Raw genomic sequence first — 25429 nt, forward strand, 5'->3', positions numbered from 1 at the left:
ACAAGATAAGTTGCATTGCCAGTTAGGGGTCTTGCGTCAATAAATGGTGTCTGCTGTATATAATTCAGAAAAAGCAACTGATTTACAGGCCAAGCACCCTTAATGTGCATTATTTTTTTAAAAAGCAAGTACCGGTGCAGTGATAAAGACACTCCGGACCAGGCTTTGCATCCCTCCAAGTTAAGTTTTACTATTTCTTAACAAGGTTACAAGATGAGGTAAGAGAATAGAAACACAGTCACACAGGAAGAGACATCGTGTGCACTTATCAGTCAAAATGAATCAACATTGATTAATTAAATTCCATACACACACACACACACATTCGGGATTCAGGGTTTGATTAAAATTTACAGAAAATTAGGAAAATAATTAAAATAAAAATCTGTGAATATTGTTCTAAACTGACAGTGACAATACATATATCATTTCAAGTATTAGACAACATTTTGCACGGTGAAAGTGAAGCACGAGATTTCCAAATAACAAGCAGCAGTTTTGTTTTAGCGAGTCAGTTTGTCAGGGGGCATGAAGCCCGAGTCGCCTAACGTTCTGAGTGCGACCCTGCCATTAGGGCGGATCGTGAGCCAGGTGATACTGCCATTGTTGAGACACATCCTCAACCATCCTTCTGGAGGGAACTGCAAAGCTCTACAGAAAAGAGAGAAAGAAACTGATTACTGGATAATTTATGACCCCTGGTGAATACAGTAATGTTACTAGACAGCTACCTAGAGAGCAAGGCAGAAATACCAGTTCAAGTCCTTCCAATGCAGCTGGTGAATTTAAACGCAATCAATTAACTAATAAAAAAAACCCAACTGGTTCACTAATTAATGTCCTTTAGGGACAGAAATTTCCTGTCTCTATCCGATCTTCACGCGAGTCCAGACCCAAAATAATGTGATTGTGGTCAATGCGTAACTGAGGGTATTGTATTTTAATGCACACAGTAAAACAAGGTCAATGAGCTTATTGAGCACATTGAAATGGGCAGGTACAATGTTGTGGGCATCACACAAGGTCAGGGCTTGGATCTAAACATCCAAGTAAATGTGTCCTATTGAAAGGAGTGGGGTTGGCATTGTTAGTAAGAAATGAGATAGAATCTGTAGAATGGAGAATCGCAAAGGAAAAAATACCCTGATTGGAGTTACGTACAGGCCCCGAGCAATAGCCAGGATGTGGGGCAGAAAAAAATCAGGAGATAGAAAGGCAATATTACAATAATCATGGGGGACTTCAATATGGAGATGAACTGGGAAAATCAGATTGGTAGCTGATCCCAAGAAAAGCAATTTGTGAAATATCTATGAGATTGTTTTCTGGAGCAACTTGTGGTAGAGCCCACTAGGGAACAGGCAATTCTAGATTTGGTGATGTGTGCACGGTAGCACAATGGTTAGCACTGTTGCTTCACAGCGCCAGGGACCCTGGTTCGGTTCCCAGCTTGGGTCACTGTCTGCACGTTCTCCTCGTGTCTGCGTGGGTTTCCTCCGTGCGCTCCGGTTTCCTCCCACAATTCCCGAAAGACTTGTGTGTTGGGTGGATTGGACATTCTGAATTCTCCCTCGGTGTACCCGAACAGGCGCCGGAATGTGGCGACGAGGGGATTGTCACATTAACTTCATTGCAGTGTTTAGCATTGCTGCCTACGGCGCTGAGGCCCCGGGTTCGATCCCGGCTCTGGGTCACTGTCTGTGTGGAGTTTGCACATTCTCCCTGTGTTTGCGTGGGTTTCACCCCCACAACCCAAAAGATGTGCAGGATCGGTGGATTGGCCACGCTAAATTGCCCCTTAATTGGAAAAAATTGGGCACTCTAAATTTAGTTTTAAAAAACTTCATTGCAGTGTTAATGTAGCGTGGCACTAAAAGATTATTATTATTAATGAGGCAGATTTCATTAGGGACCTTAAGATGAAGGAACCCTTAGGGGGTAGTGACCACAATATAATCAAATTTACCCTACAGTTTGAGAGGGAGAACCTGAAATCCGATGTAACGGTATTACAATTAAATTTAGGTAACTACAATGACATGGCCAGGGTTGATTTGGAAGCGGGAACCTAGCAGGGAAGACAGTGGATCAGCAATGGCAGGAATTTTTGGGAGTTATTCAGGAGAAATTCATTCCAAGGAGGAGGAAACATGGCTGACAAGGGAAAGTATTCAAGGTGGCGAGGATTAGTGGGAAACCAGAGGTAAGAATGGACATTGGACCACTGGAAAATGAGGAAGGAGAAGTAGTAATAGGGAACAAATAAATGGCAGAGGAACTGAATTGGTACTTTGCATCAGTTTTCATAGTGGTAGACACCAGTGGGATACCAGAACTTTAAGAGAGTCAGGGGACAGAGAGGCGTGTGTAGTAGCCATCACTAAGGAGAAGGTGCTGGGGAAACAAAGGTCTGAATGTGGATAAATCACCTGGACTGGATGGACTACGCCCCAGGGTTCTGAAGGAGATAGCTGAGGAGTTTGTGGAGGCATTGATGGTGATCTTTCAGGAATTACTGAAGTCGGGTGCAGAATATTTGGAAGTGCATGGTAAAATAGACTGAGCCAGCACGGATTCTTTGAGGAGAAACGAGGAAATTAGACAAAGGTGAACCAGTGGACGGGATCTATTTGGATTTCCAGAGGCCTTTGACAATGGATCAATAAGGAGGCTGCTGAATAAGGTAGGAGCCCATGGTATTCGGGACATGGTACTGACATGGATAGGGGATTGGCTCCTGGCAGAGAGTGGGAATAAAGATGCCCTTTTCAGGATGGCAGCCAGTGACTAGCAGTTTTCCGCAGGGGTCAGTGTCGGCACAGTGGTTAGCACTGCTGCCTCACAGCACCGGGAACCCGGGTTCGATCCGGACCCGAGGTCACTGTGTGTGGAGTTTGCACATTCTCCCCGTGTCTGCGTGGGTCTCACCCCCACAATCCAAAGATGTGCAGGTTAGGTGGATTGGCCACGCCAAACTGCCCCTTAATTGCAAAAAAAACAAAAAAAGTGTTGGGATATATATATATATTCACGATATACATTATCGATCTGGAGAAGGAACTGAAGGCACTGTTGCTAAGTTTGTAGATGATCCAAAGATATGCAGAGGGACAGGTAGTATTTACGAAGCAGGGCGGGCTGCAGAAGGACTTGGACAGGCTCGGAGATTGGACAAAGAAGTTGCAGATGGAATTCAATGTGGAAATGTATGAGGTGAGGAAGGAGGAATGGAGGCACAGTAGCACAGTGCTGAGCATTGTTGCTTCACAGCTCCAGGGTCCCAGGTTTGATTGCCAGCTTGGGTCACTGTCCGTGTGGAATCTGCACGTTCTCCCCGTGTCTGCGTGGGTTTCCTCCGGGTGCTCTGGTTTCCTCCCACAAGTCCCAAAAGACGCGCTGTTAGGTAATTTGGACCTTCAGATTTCTCCCTCTGTGTACCCGAACAGGCGTCGGAATGTGGTGACTAGGGGCTTTTCACAGTAACTTATTGCAGTGTTAATGTAAGCCGACTTGTGACAATAAAGATTATTATTTTTAAAAAAGATCTGGAGACGGACAGTTAGTGTTAAGGAAGCAGGGAGGTTGCAGAAGGATTTGGACAGGCTAGGAGAGTGGGCAAAGAAGTGGCAAATGGAATATAATGTGGAAAAGTGAGATTATGCACTTGGTGGGAAGAATAGAAGCAGAGACTATTTTCTAAATGGGACAAGGCTTCGGAAATATGAAGCACAAAGGATCTTAGTTCCCTTTGGTATTTGGATGCGCGGCAATTACCATCTGCCTGATCATAACATGGGTCCTTTCAGAGGGCTGAGAAGAGTTATAAGACCATAAAATATAGGAGCAGAATTAGACCATTCGACCCATTGAGTCTGCTCTAGGTCTGAAATGTTTCTCATCCACAGTCTCCTGCCTCACGATTCTCTTAAGGTTGATGTGCATGTTCAGTCGGCAGTTAGGAAGGCAAATGCAATGTTAGCATTCATGTCGAGAGGGCTAGAATACAAGACCAGGGATGTACTTCTGAGGCTGTGTAAGGCTCTGGTCAGACCCCATTTGGAGTATTGTGAGCAGTTTTGGGCCCCGTATCTAAGGAAGAATGTGCTGGGGCCTTGGAAAGGGTCCAGAGGAGGTTCACTGGAATGATCCCCGGGATGAAGAGCTTGTCATATGAGGAGCGGTTGAGGACTCTGGGTCTGTCCTCGATTGATTTTAGAAGGATGAGGGGGGGGATCTTATTGAAACTTACAGAATACCGAGAGGCCTGGATAGAGTGGACGTGATGAAGATGTTTCCACTGGTAGAAGAAACCAGAACCCGAGGACACAGCCGCAAACTTAAGGGATGTGCCTTTAAAACTGAGAAGAGGAATTTCTTAAGCTAGACAGTGGTGAATCTGTGGAACTCTGAGCTGCAGAAGGCTGTGGAGACCAAGCCAACGAGTGTCTTTAATACAGTGATAGAGAGGTTCTTGATTAATAAGGGGATCAGGGATTACAGGGAGGAGGCAGGAGACTGTGGATGAGAAACATTTCAGACCTAGAGCAGACTCAATGGGTCGAATGGCCTAATTCTGCTCCTATATTTTATGGTCTTATAACTCTTCTCAGCCCTCTGAAAGGACCCATGTTATGATCAGGCAGATGGTAATTGCCGCGCATCCAAATACCAAAGGGAAACTTGACCACAAGTAGATAGGTTTACTGAATTCAGAAGCCAGAAATTGGGATGTTAAACATTAAGTATTAAGAAAAGAAAACTTAAGGACACAAGATTACAATTACACAGTTAAAATTAATCTTACAAACATTCCCCCCAAAAGACTTCCCACTTTGTGAGACTCACAAGCAAACACTCTTTAGGCAACAATCCCTTTATAGATGTTTAATACCACAAGGCAAACACACTGCCGTTGTAGGAAAGGTCTGTTTATTACTGGAATGGTTGCCTGAGCTCTTTTTTCCATCATGGAGCAACACCAGGAGGTGTCACACGCCCAGTCCCAAACACAGCTCTCAACTACCTTTATTTCTTTCATCTTTGCTTCCAATGTCCACTCTTTGAAACTTCACTTTCCCAGAATATAAAAATCTTTCATGTTCTTCCTATTTCATCCACACTAGGGTCAAATGAAATTTAATAACTTTGTCGTATAATTTTTTCCAAGTTGTAAACCCTCTTACTCCCTTCCGAAATTTAACAGTTTGAACAATCAAACCCTCATTTATCTCCTCGTGCAAACTTCTACCCGCTTATTTACTTATACAAAATTAACTTGTCGTTGTTACTTCAAATGCATGGCTTTAACACCTATATTGTACACAATCAGTCCCCAGCTTCATTAAATTATGTTCACACACAAGCCTGCTTCACAAAATATTAAATATAATCCCCTTTCTCATCACACCTAGAAAGCCATTCAGTTGCTCTTGACAGAACAGAACATAGATACAATGCAGAAGGAGGCCATTCGGCCCATCGAGTCTGCACCAACCCACTTAAGCCCTCACTTCCACCCTATCCCCGTAACCCAATAACCCCATCTAACCTTTTTGGTCACTAAGGGCAATTTATCATGGCCAATCCACCTAACCTGCACGTCTTTGGACTGTGGGAGGAAACCGGAGCACCCGGAGGAAACCCAGGCAGAGACGGGGAGAACGTGCAGATTCCGCACAGACAGTGACTCAGCGGGGAATCGAACCTGGGACCCTGGCGCTGTGAAGCCACAAGTGCTACAAGTGGATTGAGCTGCCCAGAGGCAGCTCACCCTGTGTTAGTAATAAAAGTTTGTTTCAATGCACCATGTCCCTATTTGTGCTTGAAATCACTCCTGGAGCAAGGATCCTTTCCTCACAGTCTTACCAATGCAATAAAATATTGGTGGTTCTGTCTGATATCCTAGCAACTGTGTGGTCTTGTCCAGGATCATCTACGGACTAAGTGCTGAAAAATGGGATTAGGATAGGTGTTCGATGGTTGTCACAGACACGATGGGCCTTGTGTTGTTCTTTAAAACTCTTTGACTCTATAATCCAGGTGGTCCACTCCCAGAGCAGTACTGAGACAGTGCTGCACTGTGGTCTTTAGGGCAAGAGATTAAAATTGTGGCTCCTCATTACCATTCCTCCCACTGGAAACAGTTTCTCATTTACTCTATTAAATCCCTCAAGATCTTGGAACACTTCCATCAAATCTCCCCTGCAGTGGTCAATCCCAGTTTCCTCACATAACTGAAGTGCCTCATTGCTGCCATAATTCTGAAACAGCATTAAAACAAATTCTAAGCATTACTGAAGAGGCGTGACGCATGTTACAGGAAGTGTGAAGGAAAGACTTGATAGACAGCAGACTTTTAGACGGATACAAATTAAATGCATTTGTCAACATTATCACACTGGTGTTTACATAGAATTTACAGTGCAGGAGGCGGCCATTCGGCACACCGAGCCTGCACCGGCTCTTGGAAAGAGCACCCCACCCAAGGTCAACACCTCCACGCTATCCCTATAACTCAGCAACCCCACCCAACACTAAAGGCAATTTTGGACATTATGGGCAATTTATGTTCTGCACTTTGCATTATGGGGGCAGCAGGGTAGTAGGGGGCAGCAGGGTAGCAGGGGGCAGCAGGGTAGCATGGTGGTTAGCATAAATGCTTCACAGCTCCAGGGTCCCAGGTTCGATTCCCGGCTGGGTCACTGTCTGTGTGGAGTCTGCACGTCCTCCCCCTGTGTGCGTGGGTTTCCTCCGGGTGCTCCGGTTTCCTCCCACAGTCCAAAGATGTGCGGGTTAGATGGATTGGCCATGCTAAATTGCCCATAGTGTCCTAATAAAAGTAAGGTTAAGGGGGGGTTGTTGGGTTACGGGTACAGGGTGGATATGTGGGTTTGAGTAGGGTGATCATGGCTCGGCACAACATTGAGGGCCGAAAGGCCTGTTCTGTGCTGTACTGTTCTATGTTCTATAGGTTTCTGGGCTCCATAATGACTTCCATTAGTTTACTGAAATAGCAAACACTGTTTCCGGTTCAAAAAACACACCATCAGATAAAAGCCTGGTGTGGTGCAGTGAGGTTAGAAATTTGACTGCTACATCTGATAGCGGGTTAAGTGGATTGGCCATGCTAAATTGCCCGTAGTGTCCTAATAAAAGTAAGGTTGGGGGGGGGGGGGGGGGGGGGGGGGGGGGGGGGGGTGGGTTGTTGGGTTACGGGTATAGGGTGGATACGTGAGTTTAAGTAGGGTGATCATGGCTCGGCACAACATTGAGGGCCGAAGGGCCTGTTCTGTGCTGTACTGTTCTATGTTCTATATTATCATGGCCAATCCACCTAACCCGCACATCTTTGGACTGTGGGAGGAAACCGGAGCACCCGGAGAAAACCCACGCACACACGGGGAGGATGTGGAGACTCCGCACAGACTTCATGCAATTGGGACTCAATGGAGCTAATAGTTATTCGTAAATTCACTGTCAAGTATAAACATTTCACACTATCTCCAGTCAGAGCCGTAATAACTCAGAACATTAAACAATTACCTGCAAACAAAATAACGGATAACGTTTGCATGACAGACGATGATCTCGTAACTATCGCTCTCTTGTTTCAGGTCTGCCCGGTGGATGTAGCGACGGAAGGCAGCTTCTATCCTGGCACCATCTTCATGATACTGCTGAGGACATTTTAACAACATGTAAGCCACAGCCTTGCGTGCAGTCTGACTGCTCAAACTCAGAAAATTAATGAAGCAGTATCTGGATACACATGTTAACAAAACCCATTCATGACAACATTTCAACTAAAATAGTGCATAAAATCATAAACAGAAATAGAAAATGCTGGACAATCTCAGCAGGTCTGAGCACCTGTGGAGAGAGAAGGGAGCCAACGTTTCGAGTCTGGATGGCTCTTTGTCAAAGCTGGAAAGAACTGGAAATGGGGTTGAATTTATACTGTAGTGGGAGGGGGGGGGAATGGAGCAGTGGGGCTGGATCAGGGGCCAATGATAAAAGCATATCACATTAGGAAAAGGTATTATCCTGTGTGAAACTCCTGAATCTCATCAGTTACAGAAAGAATTTGCATTTACGCCGGTGCCTCAGAATATCTCCAAACACTTCAGCCAATGAATATTTTCTGAGATCACGTCACCTGTATGCAAACACGGTAGCAAATTTAAACAGCAATGAGATAAATGGCCAATTGACATTTTTGCATTACGTTGGTTGATGCATGGCTGTTTGCCAGGACACCTGAAGTTGCCAGCTTCTTTCAAAAAGTTAGAAAGACAGGTAGATAACACCTAACACCTCAGTTTAACATTTCCCAAAGACAGCACCTCTGGCAGTCTAGCACTCCCTTAGTACCGCACTGGCATCAATCGATTGCGTATTCAAGTTTATGGATTGAGGCTTGAACCAATGAACTTCTGACCTAGGTTTAACAGTGCTACTAGGCAAGGTGTTCTTGGGCAGATTAATGTTATTTTTCCTATTCGTGGACGATAGTTCTCCAAGTTAGCAGGTGCTTGTAAATCCCCATTTCTTGTGCATTTAATGTCAACCAATAGTACTGCCATTATTTTCCTGTATCATTTCATACGGCTCAAACTGTTATCCAGAGACCAGCAGAGCGGCAACAGAAGTCATGGTGGTGCGGCTGGACAGACTCGTTCAATATTCCTTTTGTTACATTTCTAAAACTAACAGGTGTCTGGATTGCTGAATGCTATCCCCAACAGAAATAACAACAGTCTCATTAATTGGTGCAACAGGATTTTGGGGGGCGGGGGGGGGGGCGTACTCCTGTACCTATTTAGTGTTGAGTATTTTTGGGTTAATGAAGACTCTTAGATCCACCTGGCTTTACAACAGCATGAGGCTCTTTAAAAAAGAAACTTGCCAAGAAGTTTATATATATGGAGGCTGAATAACTATTAACTGCACTGTACCAGTGGGGCGAGCATGTTTTGATTTCGATTGGAATTTTACAGCAGAAGTCGTTTAATGGAGATCACTCCAAGCTTCATTCTTACCATAGCCTCGGGTTTCCAATGGCTGACTGGTGGGATTGGTTCAATCGGTGCTCCTTCCCTTAGCAAGTCGCAACTCATAATTTCCAAATCTAGAATCCAGCATAGAATGTTCTCAGTACAAAGATTAATAATATCACATCCAAACAATACAGAATAAACACTACTTGCTCGTTTTTCCTGGTACCTCTCAGAGGGTGGGGGGGTTCAGCGATGATACCTCTTAAAACTGAATAGTTAGCATGCCATTAGAGTAGTTTTACAGAAGTTACTTTATTAAGGATTGAAAAATGAAATGAAAATCACTTATTGTCACGAGTAGGCTTCAATGAAGTTACTGTGTTACAATGAAGCCGCTAGTCGCCACATTCCGGCGCCTGTCCGGGGAGGCTGGTACGGGAATCTAACCGTGCTGCTGGCCTGCTTGGTCTGCTTTAAAAGCCAGCGATTTATCCTGGTGAGCTAGATGAATAATAGGACTGAGTAATCATTATTAACCATTAAACATGTATTTTTTAGGATATAGCAGTAATAAGTAATCAAATGGGATTTAGGATAGCTAACTTGACCAAAAGGATGTCACTTCTGATATCTTGTCTTTGTGAAACAATGCAGGAAGCTGGTTTTGCTGTCCTGCTTTTCGCAGACAATGAATGCACAGAAAATTACTAGTAAGCAGAGCTGTCAGGATGAGGATCAATCCTGCGCTGTTTGCAATTCTATTGGGTGAAGTTTAAACACTGCTTGCAATTCTATTGGATAAGTTTAAACGTAGCAGCTTCAGGGATTGGATCCCGTCCAACTGGGGTGGGCTATTGATTTTTGAACGTGTGTAAGTACTGTGTTCTGATCTTTGTTCGGCAGAACAGATCTTGGCAGATATCCAGTCTGTTCCCCGTGTACATGTAACAAGCTTGATTAAATAGCCATCTTGTCCAGATTGTCCATGTGTTTTTTCCTCTCTGTACTGAGTTAAACCACAGGGAATAACCCCACGTGGAAGCTAACTCAATACACAGGTCTTGAAACTGCTCCTACGCTCCCGCTCCTCGCTGTGGGCCCCATGTCAAGGCCGCACAAAGATCTAACCAGGTTCAGTGACCTGCCATAGGAGGAATCTATCTTCAAACCAAAGCCGTACACAAAACTTCTACCCATAATCCTACCGCTCCAGCACACAGTTTATCATTTCTAATACTTGTTTTGCCAAGGGAGAAAACTTTACAAAAGTCATTTTGAAAGAGGAGATAGCTGAGATATTAGAAGGGATAAAAATGATAAAGCAGAGAAGGTTGACAAGTCACCAAAATTGGAAGGCATAAAAAAAGACTTGCATTTATTTACATGCCACCAGGCAACTCAATAAAGTGTTTCACAGACAAATAGTAACTATTTGAAGTGTAGTCACTGTTTTAATGTAGGTATTCGCGCCAGCCAAATTCTGCACAGCAAGCTCCCACAAACAGCAATGTGATAATGACCAGCTGCTATTTGAGGGTTAAATACTGGCGAGCACACGGAGGACAACTCTGCTCTTCTATAAGTAATATCTCTGAGATATGGCACCTCTGACAACACAGCATTCCCTCCACAATGCACCCGGACGCCAGCCTAGGCTAGGCATTAAAGTCTTGGAGTCGGACTTAAACCAAAATCCTTCTGAACATCAAAGACAAGGATGCTCACAAATGTGACAGGCTGACACTAATGAAATAAATAATTAAGTACCAACTGGAATCAGGTGGTTACCAAATGTCGATGCCCCACCCCAAGATAACGTCGTCCTTTCACATCTAGGAGCAACGGAATTGCTAAACAACAAACAAATTAGACGAAGGGATGGCACAGTGGTTAGCACTGCTGCCATACAGCGCCAGGGACCCGGGTTCAATTCCTGCCTCGGGCAAATGTCTGTGTGGAGTTTGCACGTTCTCCCTGTGCGTTTCCTCCGGGTGCTGCGGTATCCCCCCACAGTCCAAAGATGTGCAGGTTAGGTGGATTGGCCATGATAAATTGCCCGTTAGTGTCCAACGGTGTGTATGTTAGGTTAGAGGGTTACAGGGATAGGACGGGCAGGTGGACCAAGGTAGGGTGCACTTTCAGAGGCTCGGTGCAGACTCTATGGGCCAAATGGCCTCCTTCTGCAGTGTAGGGATTCTAAGGTCCATCTAATTCACCTTCTACAGTCCTGATATTCATTACACAATAATTTTTTTAAAATTAAGATTACCGAATTATTTTTTTTTCAAATTAAAGGGCATTTTAGCATGGCCATCCACCTACCCTGCACATCCTTGGGTTGTGGGGGTGACCTGGGGCCGGGATCGGATCTGGGTCCTCGGTGCCATGGGACAGCAGTGCTAACCACTGCGCCACTGTACTGCCCCTTCATTTCACAATAATAATGATCTCTATCAAGGAGTTCAAAACAGACCCGCCATGACGTGAGGAAAACCTTCATGGGGGAGAGCTTTAGGAATCAGAGCACTAAGTTCTCTTTTTCCTCCCAAACTCATTTTTTAAAATAAATTTAGAGTGCCCAATTTGTTTTTTTCCAATTAAGGGGCAATTTAGCGTGGCCAATCCACTTACCCTGCACACCTTTGGGTTGTGGGGATGAGACCCACACAGACATGGGGAGAATGTGCAAACTCCACACGGACAGTGGCCTGGGGCCGGGATCGAACCCGGGTCCTCAGCGCCGTGAGGCAGCAGTGCTAACCACTGCCTCCCAAACACATTAACGCTCAACAAACATCAGATTTCAAATTACTCCCATTCTCTTTCCCGAAGTTATATTGATCTGCACATCATGGACATGCAAAACAACAACCGTCATTTCCATAGCACCTATACAATAGTAAACGGTCCCACGGCACTTCTGAGGAGTGTTATCAGCCAAAATCTGCCACCGGTAAATAAGGAGATTTAAGGAAGTGATCAAGAGTCAGGTTTCAGAAGCATCTTAAAAGGAGAGAGAGACAAAGTAAATAAACCTAAAGTTACTATGGGGTGTTAAATACGAAGAGTCTGAAAAGACACAACTTCAACATTTTTTGTGTTATAATGGATTATCAAAAATCATTTTTTTTAAAATGCTGGTCAGCAAAGTGCTCACGAGACAGACATTTCAGGGTGATTCACCTGGCAGGTATTTACTGATAATCGCCGCAGTCTCTTTCGCTCTGGTCATACTGGAGTGAATCAAGATGTCGTAATTCAATCCCAGACTTGCCAAACGCTGACCAGTTAACTCCGCCTGTTCACGTCCTGCAACAAAATAACATTTTCATCCTGAATATAACGACCAGGTTATTGCCAACAATGCTGCAAGTTGTTCGATTAATAAATCAAACGCCCTCAAATATATGTCTGATGGACTGCACTTTAAGTACTGATGACAATTAGTGACATGTGGCAAGCACCACATTTCATCTCTCAAGCTGCAACAGTAAATAGTGACCTATCAGCTTCCTTGTTCCTCTGAAGCTACAAAGCTTTGCCCTGAACATTGCTCTGCCTGTTTGAAGGGACACTCCTCCTATTTCTCCTTTAACCCTGGCCCCCAAAACAGTGGAACTTATTCATTTGACAATTGACCTTTTCCCAACAATTAAAATCCACGTTTGGCATCATTGCCACTCTATTTAATCTCTCTAATCTTCTCACCTGTGCTCCAAACTTGCTGGCATTCTTCACTGCAAAACAATATATTGAAAAGTCCCTTTTAACATAATAAAACATTTCAAAGGGCTTCACAGAAGTGTTGTAAACAAACATTACATACTGAGACAGTTAGAGATATTAGGGCCCCTGGCCAAAGCTTGATCAAAGAGATGAATGTTAATTGTGTATCAATTCTGATTCATTATATATCGGTGGAGGACATTATTGGGGTTTCACAGGAAGAGATAGTCATTGATCCGTGGGGAGGTTGATGTGCCGCTCTTTAATTAGATGTAAAACTGAGTAAAGATGGCCCCGGTACCATCTTCACCAACTGGCTTTCCTAGAAAAGTAGGTTTTACAGAAGGAAAGTGAGATAGAGTGTTAGAGGGAATTCCAGATTTTAAGGCCTCAGCATCTGAAGGAACGGCTGCCAATGGTGGAGTGGTTAAAATCGTGGATGTTCAAGATACCAGAATTAGGTGGGTGCAGATGAAGGGTTGCGAGGTTGGATAAGATTATAGACACATGCAGGAGTGAGGTGATGGAGGAACCCGAAAACAAGGGGCGCGATTCTCCGCTCCCCACGACGGGTGGGAGAATCGCGGGAGGGCCGGGCGAATCCCGACACGCCGCTCTGGCAGCCCCCATGATTCTCCCACCCCCCAAAAATGGTGTGTCGCGTTTTTCGACACGCCGCTCGGAGAATCGCCGTTTTTCACGGCGACCAGCGATTCTCCGGCCCGGATGGGCCGAGCGGCCTGACGAACCCGACCGGTTCACGCCAGCGGCAACCACACCTGGTCGCTGCCGACATGAACAGCGCGCGACAGGTAAGTGTGGGGCCTATGGGGGGCGGAGGGAGGATCGAGCACCACGGGCATGCTCATGAGGTGACTGGTCCCGATCGGTGCCCACCGATCGTCGGGCTGGCGTCGCTAAGAGACGCACTCTTTTCCCTCCGCCGCCCCGCAAGATCAAGCCGCTGTGTCTTGCGGGGGCAGCGTTGGGGAAGACGGCAATCACGCATGCGTGGGTTGGAGCCGGCCAACCTGCGCATGCGCGGCTGACGTCACCTCGGCGCCGCCGGCCACGTCATTCCCGGCGCGCCGCTTTGACGCAAGCGCCCCCCGGGGGGGAGAATAGGGTGTGAGGAGCGGGTTGGAGCCGGCCAACCTGCGCATGCGCGGCTGACGTCACCTCGGCCGCGTCATTCCCGGCGCGCCGCTTTGATGCAAGCCCCCCGGGGGGATGAATAGGGCGTGAGGAGCGGCCTCCGACGCCGGAGTGAAACACTCTGGGTTTCACTCCGGCATCGGAACTAAGTCTCCCGTTGGGAGAATTTCGGCCAAGGAGTGGAATTAGAGAATAATACAGCAAAGATGAAGACTATTCAGCCCATTGCGTCTGTGCCAGCTCTTTGTAAGAACTGTCCAGTTAGGCCAAAAGCAAAATATTGCAAGTGCTGGAAATCTGAACTAAAAACAGGACCGTTAGTCATTTAATCTCTCCTGCCCTCTACTCTATTAACGACTTTCCCCCACGTTCTTTCTCCCACTCCCCCACCCCAGTTAGAATAGAATCATTGAATTTACAGTACAGAAGGAGGCCATTCGGTCTATTGAGTCTGCACCAGCCCTGGGAAAGAGCACCCTACTTAAGCCCACGCCTCCACCCGATCCATGTAATCCAGTAACTCCACCCAATCTTTTGGACACTAAGGGAGAATTTAGCATGGCCAATCCACCTGACCGGCACATCTTTGGACTGTGGGAGGAAACCAGAGCACCCGGAGGAAACCCACGCAGACACGGGGAGAAAGTGCAAACTCCAAACAGTAACCCGAGGCCGGAATTGAACCTGGGTCCCTGGAACTGTGAGGAAGCAGTGCTAACCACTACCACCATGCCGTGTTCCTCTCGCTGTTTGATATTGTCTGACCGTTTGGGTATTTCCAGCATTTCCTAATTCGTCCTCTACTCTTTCTCCTAAGACCAGTGCAATCTTTTTTCCAAGATTTGGCCTCTGGTTTCTCTACAACATTTGGACAAGCATTACCAAATAAGACGGAATACAAACAGAAAGATCATTTACAAATGGTCTTGCGTAATAATTTGTGAAGTACAGACCCAGCGATGTCAGAATTCTCTCTTTGTCTGTGGAGGCCGAAAGGTTGTACTGGGAATGTCTGATGAGGAAGATGTGCCTTGTGGCTTTGACTTTGTAATTTTCAAGTTGAGTTGACAATTCATCCGAATCCTCTTTATTTTTCTTGTTGGGTTTAATAAGTGAAATTGGTTCCCGCCTGAAACAAAAGAAATACATTCTGCATTACAATATAACCCACTGTCCTAGCAATCTGCATTACAATATAAACCACTGTCCTAGCATTCTGCATTACAATATAACCCACTGTCCTAGCAATCTGCATTACAATATAACCCACTGTCCTAGCATTCTGCATTACAATATAAACCACTGTCCTAGCATTCTGCATTACAATATAAACCACTGTCCTAGCATTCTGCATTACAATATAACCCACTGTCCTAGCAATCTGCATTACAATATAACCCACTGTCCTAGCAATCTGCATTACAATATAACCCACTGTCCTAGCAATCTGCATTACAATATAACCCACTGTCCTAGCATTCTGCATTACAATATAACCCACTGTCCTAGCAATCTGCATTACAGTATAACCCACTGTCCTAGAAATCTGCATTACAATATAACCTACTGCCCTAGCAATCTGCATTACAATATAACCCACTGTCCTAGCAATCTGCTTTCCATCAACAAAATGCTTCACAGGCACTTCGATTCAAAACTGGTTAAACTCACTGAACAAGAACCAATTCCCTTCAGCACAAATGCTTCCACACAACTGTGTTGAACTCGGGCAGACTTTACCAACAATTTGTGCGGCAAAGTGGAAGAATCTCAGGCACCAGCGCTTGTCAAGGAGACACAGCCGGAGTGAGGCACATCCAGAGTGGGAATTGCAACTTGGTAATTTGGTGCAGTGAGGTAATTCGGTGCATAGTGAGAGAAGGTGCTTTTTCGGAGGTGCTTTTTAACCCTGGTAAGTGACTGGTAGATAGTTTTTCTTTTCATTGTCTAATTTATTTATTTTTATTTTCAAATTGTAGTTGTATAAGTTTACCTAAGGTTTAAGACATGACAGGAGATCCCAGACCCGTGTCATGCTCCTCGTGTGTGATGTGGGAGCTTAGGGACACGTCCACAGTCCCTGGCTTTCACGTGCAAGAAGTGTGTTCAGTTGCAGCTCCTGTTGGACTGCTCGACGGCTCTGGAGCTGCGGATGGACTCACTTTGGAGCATCCGCGATGCTGAGGAGGTAGTGGATAGCACGTTTAACGAGTTGGTCACACCGCAGGTGAAAGTTACTGACGGAGATAGCAAATGGGTGACCAAAAGACAGAGCAAGAGTAGGAAGGCAGTGCAGGTGTCCCCTGCGGTCATCTCCCTGCAAAACAGATATACCGCTTTGGATACTGTTGGGGGAGATGGCTCACCAGGGGAAGGCAGCAGCAAGGTTCATGGCACCGTGGCTGGCTCTGCTGCACAGCAGGGCAGGAAGAAAAATGGCAGGGCTATAGTGATAGGGGACTCGATCGTAAGGGGAATAGACAGGCGGTTCTGTGGACGCAATCGAGACTCCAGGATGGTATGTGCATCCCTTGTGCAAGGGTCAAGGATGACTCGGAGCGGCTGCAGGACATTCTGGGGGGGGGGGGGGGGGGGGGGGGGGGGGGGTGAACAGCCAGCTGTCGTGGTGTACATACAACGATATAGGTAAAAAATGGGATGAGGTCCTACAAGCGGAATTCAGGGAGTTAGGAGTTAAACTAAAAAGTAGGATCTCAAAGGTAGAAATCTCAGGATTGCTACCAGTGTCACGTGCTAGTCAGAGTAGGAATGTCAGGATAGATAGTATGAATGCGTGGCTCGAGAGATGGTGCAAGAGGGAAGGATTCAAATTTCTGGGGCATTGGGACCGGTTCTGGGGGAGGTGGGACCAGTACAAACCGGACGGTCTGCACAAGGGGAGGACTGGAACCGATGTCCTAAGGGGGGTGTTTGCTAGAGCTGTTGGGGAGGGTTTAAACTAATGTGGCAGGGGGATGGGAACCGATGCAGGAAGTTGGAAGATAGTAAAACAGGGACAGAAGCAAAAGGAAGTAAGGGGAAAAGTGCAAGGCAGAGAAGACATAGTCAAAAATCAAAAAGGGCGACGGTACAAGGTACAGTGACTGAGGGGAGCTCAGTGAATAGGCCCAGTAATACTAAAAGGAATAAAACTGGAGATGTTAAGATTCAAAACAAAGGTAAGAAGAAAAAAAAACAACATAAGTGTACTTTACCTGAATGCTCGTAGTATTCGGAATAAAGTAAATGAGTTGATGGCACAAATCATCGTGAATGACTATGATTTAGTGGCCATTACTGAAACATGGTTAAAGGATGGGGGCCTCACGGTAGCATGGTGGTTAGCATCAATGCTTCACAGCTCCAGGGTCCCAGGTTCGATTCCCGGCTGGGTCACTGTCTGTGTGGAGTCTGCACGTCCTCCCTGTGTGTGCGTGGGTTTCCTCCGGGTGCTCCGGTTTCCTCCCACAGTCCAAAGATGTGCGGGTTAGGTGGATTGGCCATGCTAAATTGCCCGTAGTGTAAGGTTAATGGGGGGATTGTTGGGTTACGGGTATACGAGTTACGTGGGTTTAAGTGGGGTGATCATTGCTCGGCACAACATCGAGGGCCGAAGGGCCTGTTCTGTGCTGTACTGTTCTATGTTCTATGGTCACGACTGGGAGTTAAATATCCAAGGGTATCAAACTATTCGGAAGGACAGAGTGGATGGTAAGGGAGGTGGTGTTGCTCTGTTATTTAAGGATGACACCTGGGCAATAATAAGGGATGACATCGGTGCTATGGATGATAAGGTTGAATCCATTTGGGTGGAAATCAGGAATAGCAAGGCGAAAAAGTCACTGATAGGAGTAGCCTATCGGCCACCAAATAGTAATGTTATGGTGGGGCAGGCAATAAACAAAGAAATAACTGATGCATGTGGAAATGGTACAGCAGTTATCATGGGGGATGTTAATCTACATGTCGATTGGTTTAACCAGGTCGGTCAAGGCAACCTTGAGGAGGAGTTTATAGAATGTATCCGCGATAGTTTCCTAGAACAGTATGTAATGGAACCTACGAGGGAACAAGCGGTCCTAGATCTTGTCCTGTGTAATGAGACAGGATTGATTCATGATCTCATAGTTAGGGATCCTCTCGGAAAGAGCGATCACAATATGGTGGAATTTAAAATACAGATGGAGGGTGAGAAAGTAAAATCAAATACTAGTGTTTTATGTTTAAACAAATGAGATTACAATGGGATGAGAGAAGAACTAGCTAAGGTAGACTGGGAGCAAAGACTTTATGGTGGAACAGTTGAGGAACAGTGGAGAACCTTCCAAGCGATTTTTCACAGTGCTCAGCAAAGGTTTATACCAACAAAAAGGAAGGACGGTAGAAAGAGGGAAAATCGACCGTGGATATCTAAGGAAATAAGGGAGAGTATCAAATTGAAGGAAAAAGCATATAAAGTGGCAAAGATTGGTGGGAGACTAGAGGACTGGGAAATCTTTAGGGGGCAACAGAAAGCTACCTAAAAAGCTATAAAGAAGAGTAATATAGAGTATGAGAGTAAACTTGCTCAGAATGTAAAAACAGACAGTAAAGGTTTTTACAAATATATCAAACAAAAAAAGAGTGTCTAAGGTAAATATTGGTCCTTTAGAGGATGAGAAGGGAGTTTTAATAATGGGAGATGAGGAAATGGCTGTGGAACTGAACAGGTTTTTTGGGTCGGTCTTCACAGTGGAAGACACAAATAACATGCCAGTGACTGATCGAAATGAGGCTATGACAGGTGAGGACCTTGAGAGGATTGTTATCACTAAGGAGGTAGTGATGGGCAAGCTAATGGGGCTAAAGGTAGACAAGTCTCCTGGCCCTGATGGAATGCATCCCAGAGTGCTAAAAGAGATGGCTAGGGAAATTGCAGATGCACTAGTGATAATTTACCGAAATTCACTAGACTCTGGGGTGGTCCCGGTGGATTGGAAATTAGCAAACGTGACGCCACTGTTTAAAAAAGGAGGTAGGCAGAAAGCAGGAAATTATAGGCCAGTGAGCTTAACTTCGGTAGTAGGGAAGATGCTGGAATCTATCATCAAGGAAGAAATAGCGAGGCATCTGGATAGAAATTGTCCCATTGGGCAGACGCAGCATGGGTTCATAAAGGCCAGGTCGTGCCTAACTAATTTAGTGGAATTTTTTGAGGACATTACCAGTGCAGTAGATAACGGGGAGCCAATGGGTGTGGTATATCTGGATTTCCAGAAAGCCTTTGACAAGGTGCCACACAAAAGGTTGCTGCATGAGATAAAGATGCATGGCATTAAGGGTAAAGTAGTAGCATGGATAGAGGATTGGTTAATTAATAGAAAGCAAAGTGGGGATTAATGGGTGTTTCTCTGGTTGGCAATCAGTAGCTAGTGGTGTCCCTCAGGGATCCGTGTTGGGCCCACAATTGTTCACAATTTACATAGATGATTTGGAGTTGGGACCAAGGGCAATGTGTCCAAGTTTGCAGATGACACTAAGATGAGTGGCAAAGTGAAAAGTGCAGAGGATACTGGAAGTCTGCAGAGGGATTTGGATAGGTTAAGTGAATGGGCTAGGGTCTGGCAGATGGAATACAATGTTGATAAATGTGAGGTTATCCATTTTGGTAGGAATAACAGCAAACGGGATTATTATTTAAACAATAAAATATTAAAGCATGCCGCTGTGCAGAGAGACCTGGGTGTGCTAGTGCATGAGTCACAGAAAATTGGTTTACAGGTGCAACAGGTGATTAAGAAGGCAAATGGAATGTTGTCCTTCATTGCTAGAGGGATGGAGTTTAAGACTAGGCAGGTTATGCTGCAATTGTATAAGGTGTTAGTGAGGCCACACCTGGAGTATTGTGTTCAGTTTTGGTCTCCTTACTTGAGAAAGGACGTACTGGCACTGGAGGGTGTGCAGAGGAGATTCACTAGGTTAATCCCAGAGCTGAAGGGGTTGGATTATGAGGAGAGGTTGAGTAGACTGGGACTGTACTCGTTGGAATTTAGAAGGATGAGGGGGGATCTTATAGAAACATTTAAAATTATGAAGGGAATAGATAGGATAGATGCGGGCAGGTTGTTTCCACTGGTGGGTGAAAGCAGAACTAGGGGACATAGCCTCAAAATAAGGGGAAGTAGATTTAGGACTGAGTTTAGGAGGAACTTCTTCACCCAAAGGGTTGTGAATCTGTGGAATTCCTTGCCCAGTGAAGCAGTTGAGGCTCCTTCATTAAATGTTTTTAAGGTAAAGATAGAGTTTTTTGAAGAATAAAGGGATTAAGGGTTATGGTGTTCGGGCCGGAAAGTGGAGCTGAGTCCACAAATGATCAGACATGATCTCATTGAATGGCGGAGCAGGCTCGAGGGGCCAGATGGCCTACTCCTGCTCCTAGTTCTTATGTTAATTCAAATTCCACCAGCACCGACCTCTGAATGTGTCACTATCAGCACCCTTCTGAGCCATGATCATCACCGTTTACATTCCCTGTCTTTTTGTCCATGACATCTCTGTCAATCTCTCCCCAGCCTCCACCTATTGCTGGCCCTCGATCCAGCCTTGCTGCTGGACCGCACCCCACCCACTAGCAGTATAAATCTCATCCTATTCCCAGTTCTCTCCAGCTCTGAAGAGTCATCCAGACTCGAAACGTTAGCTCCCTCCACAGACGCTGTCAGACCTGCTCCAATTTTCCAACATTTTCTGACCTTCTTTCCACCGACACCATATTATTTTAATAACACAATAATAGCTTGGGGGTGGCACAGTAGCACATTGGTCAACACTGTTGCCTCACAGCACCAGGGTCCCAGGTTCGATTCCCGCTTGGGTCATTGTCTGTGCAGAGTCTGCACATTCTCCCCGTAAGTTTCTCCGGGCCCTCTAGTTTCCTCCCACAAGTCCCGAAAGTCGTGCTGTTAGGTGAATTGGACATTCTGAATTCTCCCTCTGTGTACCCGAACAGGCGCCGGAATGTAGTCTGTTAACGTAAGCCTACTTGTGACAATAATAAAAAATGTTTTAAAAACTAAAACATTTCCCTTTAGAACAGCAACATTAGTTGTATACATTTTAATATTTTTCTTTCTGGAAGTACGAGCAGACGGTCATTCTGCCCCCTGCACGACCATTCTGCCATTCAATTAGATCATAGCTGATCTGCATTGTGATTCCCATCTCTCTGACTTGGCTCTATATCCCCCGGTAACCAACAACTTTGATACTAAGAGAAATCTGAGTCTCCAGAGGAGGTGAATGAGAGATGATCTACGAGGGACTTAACAACAACTTTTATTTATTAATAATAATAATAATAATCTTTATTGTCACAAGTAGGCTTACATTAACACTATAATTAAGTTACTGTGAAAACCCCTAATTGCCACACTCTGGCGCCTGTTTGGGTACACAGAGGGAGAATTCAGAATGTCCAATTCACCTAACAGCACATCTTTCGGAACTTGTGGGAGGAAACCGGAGGAAACCCACGCAGACGCGGGGAGAACGTGCAGACTCCACACATAGTGACCCAGCAGGGAATCGAACCTGGGACCCTGGAGCTGTGAAGCAACTGTGCTAACCACTGTGCTACCGTGCTGCCCATATAGTGCCTTTTATGAACTCGGGTGTAAAACACCCGAAAAGTGTAGCTGCTGTTCTAATGGAGGACACAGGGCAGCCAATTTATACAGCAACCCCCGATTTACACAAGCCTCCAATTAACGCAGCAAGCCCCCAACGTACCCAGCAAGCCCCCAACGTACGCAAGCCCCCCAACGTACGCAGCAAGCCCCGATGTACGTAGCAAGCCCCCCAACGTACGCAGCAAGCCCCCCAACGTACCCAGCAAGCCCCCAACGTACCCAGCAAGCCCCCCAACGTACGCAGCAAGCCCCGATGTACGTAGCAAGCCTCCCAACGTACGCAGCAAGCCCCCAACGTACACAGCAAGCCCACAATGTATGCAGCAAGCCCACAATTAACGCAGCAAGCCCCCAATGTACGCAGCAAGCCCCCAATGTACGCAGCAAGTCCCCAATGTACGCAGCAAGCCCCCAATGTATGTAGCAAGCCCCCAATGTACGCAGCAAGCCCCCAATGTACGCAGCAAGCCCCCAATGTATGTAGCAAGCCCCCAATGTACGCAGCAAGCCCCCAATGTACGCTGCAAGCCCCCAATGTACACAGCAAGCCCCCAATGTACGCAGCAAGCCCCCAATGTACGCAGCAAGCCCCCAATGTACGCAGCAAGCCCCATGTACGCAGCAAGCCCCATGTACGCAGCAAGCCCCCGAAGCCCCCAATGTACACAGCAAGCCCCCAATGTACACAGCAAGCCCCCAATGTACGCAGCAAGCCCCCAATGTACGCAGCAAGCCCCCGATGTACGCAGCAAGCCCCCGATGTACGCAGCAAGCCCCCAATGTACGCAGCAAGCCCCCAATGTACACAGCAAGCCCCCAACATACGCAGCAAGCCCCCGATGTACTCAGCAAGCCCCCGATGTACGCAGCAAGCCCCCGATGTACACAGCAAGCCCCCAATCTACGCAGCAAGCCCCCAATCTACGCAGCAAGCCCCCAATGTACGCAGCAAGCCCCCAATCTATGCAGCAAGCCCCCAATGTACGCAGCAAGCCCCCAATGTACTCAGCAAGCCCCCAATCTACGCAGCAAGCCCCCAATCTACGCAGCAAGCCCCCAATGTACGCAGCAAGCCCCCAATGTACTCAGCAAGCCCCCAATGTACACAGCAAGCCCCCAATCTACGCAGCAAGCCCCCAATGTACGCAGCAAGCCCCCAATGTACGCAGCAAGCCCCCAATCTACGCAGCAAGCCCCCAATCTACGCAGCAAGCCCCCAATCTACGCAGCAAGCCCCCAATCTACGCAGCAAGCCCCCAATGTACGCAGCAAGCCCCCAATGTACACAGCAAGCCCCCAACATACGCAGCAAGCCCCCAATGTACTCAGCAAGCCCCCAATGTACACAGCAAGCCCCCAATGTACGCAGCAAGCCCCCAGTGTACGCAGCAAGCCCTAAATCTTTGCTGCAAGCCCCCAATCTACGCAACAAGCCCCCAATCTACGCAACAAGCCCCAATCTACGCAACAAGCCCCCAATCTACGCAACAAGCCCCCAATCTACGCAACAAGCCCCCAATCTACGCAACAAGCCCCCAATCTACATAGCAAGCCCCCAATCTACGCAGCAAGCCCCCAATGTACGCAGCAAGCCCCCAATGTACGCAGCAAGCCCCCAATGTACGCAGCAAGCCCCCAATGTACGCAGCAAGCCCCCAATGTACGCACAAGCCCCCAATGTACGCAGCAAGCCCCCAATGTACACAGCAAGCCCCCAATGTACACAGCAAGCCCCCAATCTACGTAGCAAGCCCCCAATCTACGTAGCAAGCCCCCAATCTACGCAGCAAGCCCCCAATGTATGCAGCAAGCCCCCAATGTACACAAGCCCCCAATCTACGCAGCAAGCCCCCAATGTACGCTGCAAGCCCCCAATCTACGCAGCAAGCCCCCAATGTATGCAGCAAGCCCCCAATCTACGCAGCAAGCCCCCAATGTATGCAGCAAGCCCCCAATCTACGCAGCAAGCCCCCAATGTACACAGCAAGCCCCCGATGTACGCTGCAAGCCCCCAATCTACGCAGCAAGCCCCCAATGTATGCAGCAAGCCCCCAATCTACGCAGCAAGCCCCCAATGTATGCAGCAAGCCCCCAATCTACGCAGCAAGCCCCTAATGTATGCAGCAAGCCCCAATCTACGCTGCAAGCCCCCAATCTACGCAGCAAGCCCCCAATGTACGCAGCAAGCCCCCAATGTATGCAGCAAGCCCCCAATGTATGCAGCAAGCCCCCAATCTACGCTGCAAGCCCCCAATCTACGCAGCAAGCCCCCAATGTACAAAAGCCCCCAATGTACACAAGCCCCCAATGTACGCAGCAAGCCCCCAATGTACGCAGCAAGCCCCCAATGTACACAAGCCCCCAATGTACACACGCCCCCAATGTACATAGCAATTCCCCGATTTACACAGCAAGCTCCCACAAAGAGCAATGTGCTAACGATCAGTTGTTTAGGGATAACTATTGGTCAGTTCACCTCCCACAGAGCAGCCCTCTCGCCCTGGGGCCGGGGACTAGGGGACTCGGACCCAGGGGGAAGGTCACCGGGGCCGGGGTCTCGGTGGGAGGGTCCCCGGTCTCGGGGGGAGGGTCCCCGGTCTCGGGGGGAGGGTCCCCGGGGGGAGGGTGCACTGGGCCTGGGGCCTGGGCCTCTCCCGCACTCACTTGTCCCAGTTGGAGTCCCAGCCGGCACCGCCTCGCTGCTCCAGGCCCACACTCGGGCTCCAGCTCGCCGCCGCCTCGACCCTGCCCTCGCCGCGCCGCTGGCTGGTGGCCGCCGCCGCCACCACCACGGCCGCCGTGCCGGCGATGCCGCAGGCCACCTGGAAGGCTTTCCGGAACGCCATCGGGGGAAAGAGAGAGCGGGGCCCGGAACTAATCTACCCGGCCCGGGTTACCGGGGGAACGGGAAGCAGAGGGCACACTTCCGGCTGCGGAGGCGGACAAATGACGTAAGGGGACTTCCGGTGAATTTTAACCGCCGCCTCCTCCCCCTTCCATCCCCCCCATAAACTCAAATTTCCCCCTGTGGGCCCAGGACTGATACAGGAACCCCCCTCCCCCCCCCAGGAACCCCCTCCAGCAGGAACCCCCCCCCCCCCCCCCCCAAAGCTGAAATTCGGCGGACCCCTACTCCCCCCCCCCCCCCCCCTCACCATCTACGGCCTCACGACCCTCAAGGTCGATCCACCTTCCCTGTTTGCGAACCTCACCCCAGACTGCAAACCCGTCGCCACTAGGAGCAGACGGTACAGCGCCCAGGACAGGACCTTCATCAAGTCTGAGGTCCAACGGCTTCTGTGGGAGGGGATCATTGAGGCCAACAACAGCCCCCGGAGAGCTCAGGTAGCGGTGGTGAAGACTGGGGAGAAGCACAGGATGGTCATTCACTACAGTCAGACCATCAATCGGTACACGCAGCTCGACGCGTACCCCCTCCCATGCATTTCTGACATGCTCAATCAAATTGCGCAGTATCGAGTCTTTTCCACAGTCGACTTGAAGTCCGCCTACCACCAGCTTCCCATCCGCCCGGAGGACCGCCAATACACTGCGTTTGAAGCAGATGGACACCTCTATCACTTCCTTAGGGTTCCCTTCGGCGTCACCAATGGGGTCTCGGTCTTCCAGCGAGAGATGGACCGAATGGTTGACCAGTACAGGCTGCGGGCCACCTTCCCGTACCTAGATAACGTCACCATCTGCGGCCACAATCAGCAGGACCACTACACAAACCTCCAAAAATTCCTCCATACTGCCAAACGCCTTAATCTCACATACAATAAGGAGAAATGCGTGTTCCGCACCAACCGCTTAGCCATCCTTGGCTACGAATTGAAAAATGGAGTCTTAGGGCCCGATCCCGACCGCATGCGCCCCCTCCTG

General features: G+C 47.6%; 1 protein-coding gene across 2 annotated transcripts; it reads right to left on the bottom strand.

Moving 5' to 3' along the window:
• pgam5 (PGAM family member 5, serine/threonine protein phosphatase, mitochondrial) lies at nt 1–24428 on the bottom strand. Of its 2 annotated transcripts, none has more exons than XM_038807831.1 (6): nt 24209–24428; nt 14831–15006; nt 12180–12305; nt 9039–9127; nt 7543–7673; nt 1–651 (listed from the first exon to the last, which is right to left on the bottom strand). In XM_038807831.1, exons 1-6 carry the CDS (start codon nt 24388–24390, stop codon nt 504–506), a joined length of 852 nt encoding a protein of 283 aa, XP_038663759.1. In that variant the 5' UTR covers nt 24391–24428; the 3' UTR covers nt 1–503. The 2 variants fall into 2 exon arrangements, with proteins under 2 accessions (XP_038663759.1, XP_038663660.1); XM_038807732.1 differs by having other exon boundaries at nt 7543–7676.
• Between the last annotated feature and the right edge of the window lie 1001 nt (nt 24429–25429).

The sequence above is a fragment of the Scyliorhinus canicula genome, chromosome 1 (assembly GCF_902713615.1).
Source record: "Scyliorhinus canicula chromosome 1, sScyCan1.1, whole genome shotgun sequence".
Taxonomy (NCBI): domain Eukaryota; kingdom Metazoa; phylum Chordata; class Chondrichthyes; order Carcharhiniformes; family Scyliorhinidae; genus Scyliorhinus; species Scyliorhinus canicula.

Coding starts and splice junctions, on each gene's coding strand:
- pgam5 (XM_038807732.1), bottom strand. CDS start 24,390: ATGGCGTTCCGGAAAGCCTTCCAGGTGGCCTGCGGCATCGCCGGCACG. Junction 12,306..14,830: donor GAGAATTCTGACATCGCTGG/GTCTGTACTTCA, acceptor ATTTTGTTGCAG/GACGTGAACAGGCGGAGTTA. Junction 652..7,542: donor ATCCGTTATTTTGTTTGCAG/GTAATTGTTTAA, acceptor TCTTTTCTGTAG/AGCTTTGCAGTTCCCTCCAG.